At 45.9% G+C, this 6545-nt stretch overlaps 1 protein-coding gene across 1 annotated transcript in view; it reads left to right on the top strand.

Moving 5' to 3' along the window:
• Window positions 1–1394: 1394 nt before the first annotated feature.
• RRP15 (ribosomal RNA processing 15 homolog) overlaps window positions 1395–6545 on the top strand; it is a 29904-nt gene continuing 24753 nt past the window's right edge. The window contains exon 1 of the mRNA XM_083605563.1: window positions 1395–1580. Within this exon, the coding sequence (XP_083461689.1) occupies window positions 1514–1580 (67 nt within the window). The 5' untranslated portion in view covers window positions 1395–1513. The remainder of the gene's footprint in view (window positions 1581–6545) is intronic.

The following is a 6545-nucleotide window of genomic DNA, read 5'->3' as shown; positions in this document are numbered from 1 at the left end:
TGTTAATGTTTGAGACCCCAAATGACCTAAGCCACAAGTAGTTGAAGGAGAACTTTGTCCTCCATCGACCTACGTACATTTTAAGATTTGCAAGGGAAGCTTTGCTGGTGGTCTCAACAGCCTTATGAGATTCGTGGTGCGAGGGCCCACTGGCAAGCTTTCTCTTTCATGACACCTGCATCTAACCAAGACACTGATGCCTTTTTGTCGGCAGGTGAAGAGACACCTCTTTGCCTTTTGAAGAAGGGTAGCGGTATATTGGGAATTTGAACTTCTTCTGCTGCTGCTTATAGAGCTGAACTATGTACTGTATTTTGCTTTGTGGTGTTTAAATTTTATTGCTTAACTTTTGATTTGGACTCTGTAATTTTCTACCCTTGGGACCTTTGGGTGAAGAGCAGATTGCAAGTACTTTTAACAATGAGTGAGTGATTGAAATAGATGCCAGGCAAACCTCTTTGTGGAGAAAGCTCCGTAACTGGGGTGCCTCAATCACGAGGGCCCTTTCTTTGGTAGCCGCCTCAGTATAAAGTGGTATTTATTTATTTTCACTGTAAACTGGGGACACTATTTGAATTTTACAACTCAGGCACCGAGAGTTATCTGGCCTGAACAATATCGATGTGGAGATCTACTGTGCGGTGTGGGGGACCTCAATCCTGGGCCTGTCTCTGGTGGCCAGAACTTTTCCCAAGCCATACCCCTGGCTGGCCCTGCTTGTGTCCTTGAGCCCCAGTAACAGCCCATGCATCTGTGCGGCCATAGTAGATGGGTAACAAGGATGCTAGAATAGATGGACAATTTAGTGTCCACCCAGGCTTGAGGCAACACTTAAGATTTTTGCATGGATTAATCCAGGGATGGGGAACATGTGATCCTTCAGATCAGAGGTAGGGAGACAATGGCAAGGTATAGAGATTTCTATTGTTTGCTTTAAAAAAATAATATTTGCAAACTCGTGTTTACAGCTGTTCTTATTTTATCTGTAAGCCGCCTTGAGTCCCTGTTGGGGGAAAAGGCGGGGTATAAATATGATATATGATACAGTATTTTATATGGCCAGGGATCAACTCCCACCAGCTCCAATTAGTACAAAGATCAGGGATTGGAGAGGGGGCCACATCCCTGCTCTAGATGTTGCAGCAGGGCTACAGCTCCCACCATCCTTGACTACTGGCACTGCTGGTTGGGGCTGGGAGTCCAGCAACACCTGGAGGGGTTCAGCTTCGCCCCATCTCTGCATGAAGCGGAAACCTCCAACCACCACAGAGATGGGGGAAGGAGAAGTGGAAGCACTGCCCTCGCTTCCTGTGTCATATATTCCAATATGTACCGCCGTACGCGAGGGAGCCGGTCTAGCCCCATGCCTCTATGGTAATCCATTCTATGTTCCCATCGACGTAATAAGGATAGTCTCACGACTATCTCGAGATGCTCGTTTCTTCCCGGAACGTCCGTAACAGCCGCGAGGGTCACCCGGACCGCTTAGGAAGAGGGACATACCTTAGGCAAGATGGCCGCTGCCATGGCGGGTTCACGTGGGGAGGTTGCCGGAGCCGAAGTCGAAGCGAGCGATAGCGGTAACGGGCGCGGGGATCCTGTTTGCGCTGGGTGGGGAGCCCCGGTAGTGGAAGGGGGTGGCGGCCAGGTGTTGTAAAGGGAGAAGTTACGGGGCGCGTGGATGGGCAGCGATGGAGAAACTCGCTCCTCTCCACCGCCGAAGGGTGGAATGGGGTGAAAGTGCCTGGGATCGAGTACGGTCTTCGCCCCAGTTCCTTGTCCTCTTTGTTTCTACGCCTCATTCTTGCCTTCTGCACAGTTCCGTGTTCTTCTCTCTGCCCACTGTTGTATACTGGTTTCCAGTGCTTTTCCCCCCTCTAAAAAATGTTTAGGCGCACTCTCATTTTGACTCAGGAAAATCACCATTTTATTGTTCACATCGGGGGAAATAAATACAGTAAATGGACAGAAGTACAAAGATTCACAAAATGTTTAGGGGTATGCGCCCCCCCCCCCCGAAAAAAAGCACTGCTGGTTTCATTTCTGTGCCTAACGCGAACTTGTTATCCAGGATGCCTGAATCTTGATCGCCCTTGTCTTTTCTAAGCTTCCTGGGTTATATGGTCAGCAAACAAGAACAAAAACCTGTTAGCCTATTTGCAAAGCTAAACAGGGTCGGGTATGGTTTCAAATTGGATCGGGGACCATGTGTTGAGATTCCTGGATTGCAGGGAGTTGGACTAGATGAGCCTTGGGGGACCGTTCAATTCTATGATTCCCCCCCCCCGAAGATAAGATTGCTATGTATTTACCCTCCCCGCTCTTCATATACCCCTTTTCTATCTCTCTCAGCACACTCGGAGAGACAGCACCAGCCGCGGAAGGAGAAAGAATAGTAGGATGGCTTTCTCCTCTGAATAGCAGGGAACAATAATGAATTTTGCTTTCCCTAATGATGCAGCCGTATTATTACTCTGGTTCATACCGTCATTCTGTAGAAATGGAAATCACTTTGGGAGACAGAATCTGATGACTTGGTTCATTTTTTAGTCCTTCAAATTATTTGTACTATTTTTTATTTTATTTTTTATTACTGATGAAGTTGAAAGCCTTTAGATTTCACACATTTTTTACTGGACAAAAATGGAGCAGCAGTCAAGTGTCGGCTAGGAAAAGTAAAGATAGTTGCAAATAGAAGATCACCCAGTGTGTTATTGGCTTATATATTGGCCCAATACCACTGCAGTAGCCAGTGTCAAAGAGATTTAGCCCGTATTAAAAACTTACTAGCTAGTTCAGGATTGTTTTACGCCTTACAAAATTTTGGTATGAAAGGTGATATAGAGTGCGACAAGTGAAGACAAATTTGGTGTGTGATTGAGTACTGATCCTGTAACTTAGAATCCAAGAATGGTTGAGTTGGAAGGGACCCCGAGGGCTATCTGTTAAAACCCCTAATTTTTATTCTGCAATCTTGTACCCATTTGGGAGTTAAACTCCATGGAACACAATGGAAATTACTCCTTGATAGGTTTGTATAGGCTCATGCCATCAGACATTCAGTTGTGTTGTACAGACAGTTACCTACACAAAGGAAGGTTTGGTGGGAGGAAAGAATTGTGGATTAGGTGGGCCTTTGCTCTGATCCAGCTGGCCTCTTCTCATGTTTTTATATACTTGTGATCTTGAACATGCTTTCTATACAAGTGCTTTATTACTTTATAGCTGAGGCTGGCATCTACTTAAGTTATATCACCTGATGCTTGGCAAATTACAGTCTGTCAAATGGTGATAAGAAATACCTCGACGCTAAGGATAATTGGGATTAAGTGCTTGAAAGCATGTACTGCAATCTAGAAATAATGGTGAAACTCATGAGTTAACTTTCTCCTAGGTCAGGGGATGTTTTTTGGCTGCTGATAAATCGGCATCCTGTTGTGAATTTATTAACTGAGCCAGGAACTGCTTGTACTTGCCAATATTGAACTTCAGCTGCTGAGGAAATGATTTTATTGTGCTTATGAATATATTTGTGCTGCTCAGCTGCAGTGAGGAAAATAGGCTAATTCTTACAGTCCATTTTTGGGTTGTCACTTTCCACATTTTTGTGATTTTTTGATTGGCCCAAATAAAAGTATTACAAACATGAGGACTTAGCAGGTTTTTTTATGACCCAACACATATTGTTTTTATACTAATCTTTGTAGATATATGTGCAGATGCAGAATTAATCTGATGCTCTTTCACTAGAATGAAACCATTTAATATTTTTGAACTGGCAAAATGCTCTCTCCCGCAACCCCCTTGGATGACAAAGGTGGATTCGTGGTTAATTTGGTTTGGTTCTATTGGCTGGCTAGTGTTATTCTGCATACTCTGGCCTTCATAGAGATGGATGGGGTCATTCAGTGTTACCAGATGCTAAGCAGTGTTTTTCATGTCTACTTTTGGACAGATTGACAGTGGTCTACACTATTTGAATTTTAGTAGGTACTGTACCTTGTAAGCAAGCTTTCACCTTGGGTATTTGAGGGACTTTTTCCCAGATGATTGACAAGTAAATATAATGACAGGATAATATGGACAATTGATACTTTGGTCTCTGAAAACATAGCATACATAATAGGTCAGGCACATCATATAGAGTGCTGTGTTACTCAGACTTGCATATGTTGTTGGTAGCCAGAAATTGATGAGAAAATGTTATTGATGGGAGTGGCTGGGGAAACCCAGCCATATGGGCAGGGTATAAATAATACAATTAAAAAGGTAAAGGTCCCCCTGCCCCTCAGGGCCACTCGTGACCGACTCTAGGGTTGCGCGCTCATCTCGCTCAAGAGGCCGGGAGCCGGCGCTGTCCGAAGACACTTCCGGGTCACGTGGCCAGCGTGACGAAGCTGCAACTGGCGAGCCAGCACCAGCGCCGCACACGGAAACGCCGTTTACCTTCCCGCTAGAAAGCGGTCCCTATTTACCGTATTTTTCGTCCCATAGGACGCTCTGTCCCATAGGACGCACCTAGTTTTTTTTTTTGGGGGGGGGGAAATAAAGGAAAAAATTTTTTCCTTTATTTCCCCCCCAAAAGCAGGTCGGGGAAACCGAACCAGGTAGAGGAACAGTGGGATGGCGGCGCTGCGCCTCCCTGCTGTCCCCCGAGCTTGTGCGGCTGGCCGATGTCTGTCTGGCGCGCGGGGCGCTCTGCTTCAGGGTGTTTTGCCCGCTGGCTGGCAGGCTGCTATCCGCAGCGTGGGGAGCCCTGCGGGGAACTCCTGCAGGGCTCCCCACGCTGCGGATGTCTGTCTGGCGCGCGGGGCGCTCTGCTTCAGGGCGCCCCGCCCGCCGGGCGGCAGGCTGCTATCCACAGCGTGAGGAGCCTTGCGGGGAACTCCTGCAGGGCTCCCCACGCTGCGGATGTATGCCCGGTGCGAGGGGTGCTCTGCTTCAGGGCGCCCCGCCCGCCGGGTGGCAGGCTGCTATCCGCAGCGTGGGGAGCCCTGCAGGGAACTCCTGTAGGGCTGCCTAGGCTGCGGATATCTTCCTGAAGCCTGGAGAGCGAGAGGGGTCGGTGCGCACCGACCCCTCTCGCTCTCCAAGCTTCAGCGAAAGCCTGCATTCGCCCCATATGACGCACCCAGATTTCCTCTTCATTTTTGGAGGGGAAAAAGTGCGTCCTATAGGGCGAAAAATACGGTATCTACTTGCACTTAGGGGTGCTTTCGAACTGCTAGGTGGGCAGGAGCTGGGACTGAACGACGGGAGCTCACCCCGCCGCGGGGATTCGAACCGCCAACCTTTCGATCAGCAAGTCCTAGGCTCTGTGGTTTAACCCACAGCGCCAACCGCGTCCCATAAATAATACAATTATTATTATTAATTATTATTATTGCATTGTCACTTTAACATCTCTTGTGGCAGATGTCTGTCAGCCAGTTCACAGACTGAAAGTGCTATCTGCTGTATATTGTCGGAGCAAATTCTGTGCTGTGCGCCAAAGTACATTCTTCTGCCCATCATTTGTGTTGTAGAATGACTGAGGTTTGTATGAGAATTAGAGTTGATTAAACATGAGCTGTGTTTAGTCATTTCTGAAATAATGTTAGCTAAGGGTTGTGAGGATTTTGATTGGTGGTAGGCTGTGGCTGATGTTGCCGTGTACTTAATCTGTCAAAAAACAAGAAAGCTGTACCAAAGTGTGTTGAAAGGTGTTTTGGCTATCTTTTCAACCTGCTTCCCTGTGGAGTTTTCTGAAACTATTGGGTGGGAAGAGCAGTAAGAAGATGTGTCCTAGTAATCTTCTCTCCTTTCCCAATGGACTGCTGGGTGTGTTCTTCCCCTTATCAACCACTAACTAACTATAAATTCTTATAGCCTGATCAACTAAATTCTTACAACATAGATGTAGTAGCCTTAGCTTTATTCCTTTAAGAGGTATCAGAATAGAAGGGATGGACAATTGCAGCAGAGCGAAGCCTCAGATTATCTTCTCTGTATGGAGAAAATACCAGTGACCGTTTTAATCAATCTTGCACCAAGTGAAATCAGTGGTGCACTTGGCATGTATATGCTGAATTGGCTTGTATCACATGCTTATTTTAATCTATCTTGATTTTGGCATTTCAACACTAGATGTCAGTGTTGTGATTGTAATCTCTTTAAAATAAACCAGAAGCACGTTTCCCCCGCAAATGTTTTGCTCTTACCCAAAACATTATTAATTCCATAATAAAATATTGGGGTTTTGTTGATTCATCTGCCATGACTTCTGAAATCTTTGTTCTGAAGAGGATTTTGTTTTTGTTTTTATTTTGCGTGATGTGGATCCTCATATTTTCTCAATTTGCTGCAAATTGTTTGTTTTAAATTAGTTACAGCAGGAAGTGGTGACTGGTCCTTTGAATTCCAGTAACTTGGGACAAATTATCCTTGGTTAAAGATGTTGTCCAAGTAGCAAGGAACTGGGCATACCTCCTCTCAGGGTGAATTGCAGTTTAAATCATGATTTAACAGCAAGGAGACAGGCCAATTTTTATTGTCTAATTAAATAA

Source organism: Podarcis filfolensis (assembly GCF_964270895.1).
Source record: "Podarcis filfolensis genome assembly, chromosome: 3".
Taxonomy (NCBI): Eukaryota; Metazoa; Chordata; class Lepidosauria; order Squamata; family Lacertidae; genus Podarcis; species Podarcis filfolensis.
The sequence above is the reverse complement of the archived record's forward strand: the minus strand, read 5'-3'. Positions and strand labels throughout refer to the sequence as shown.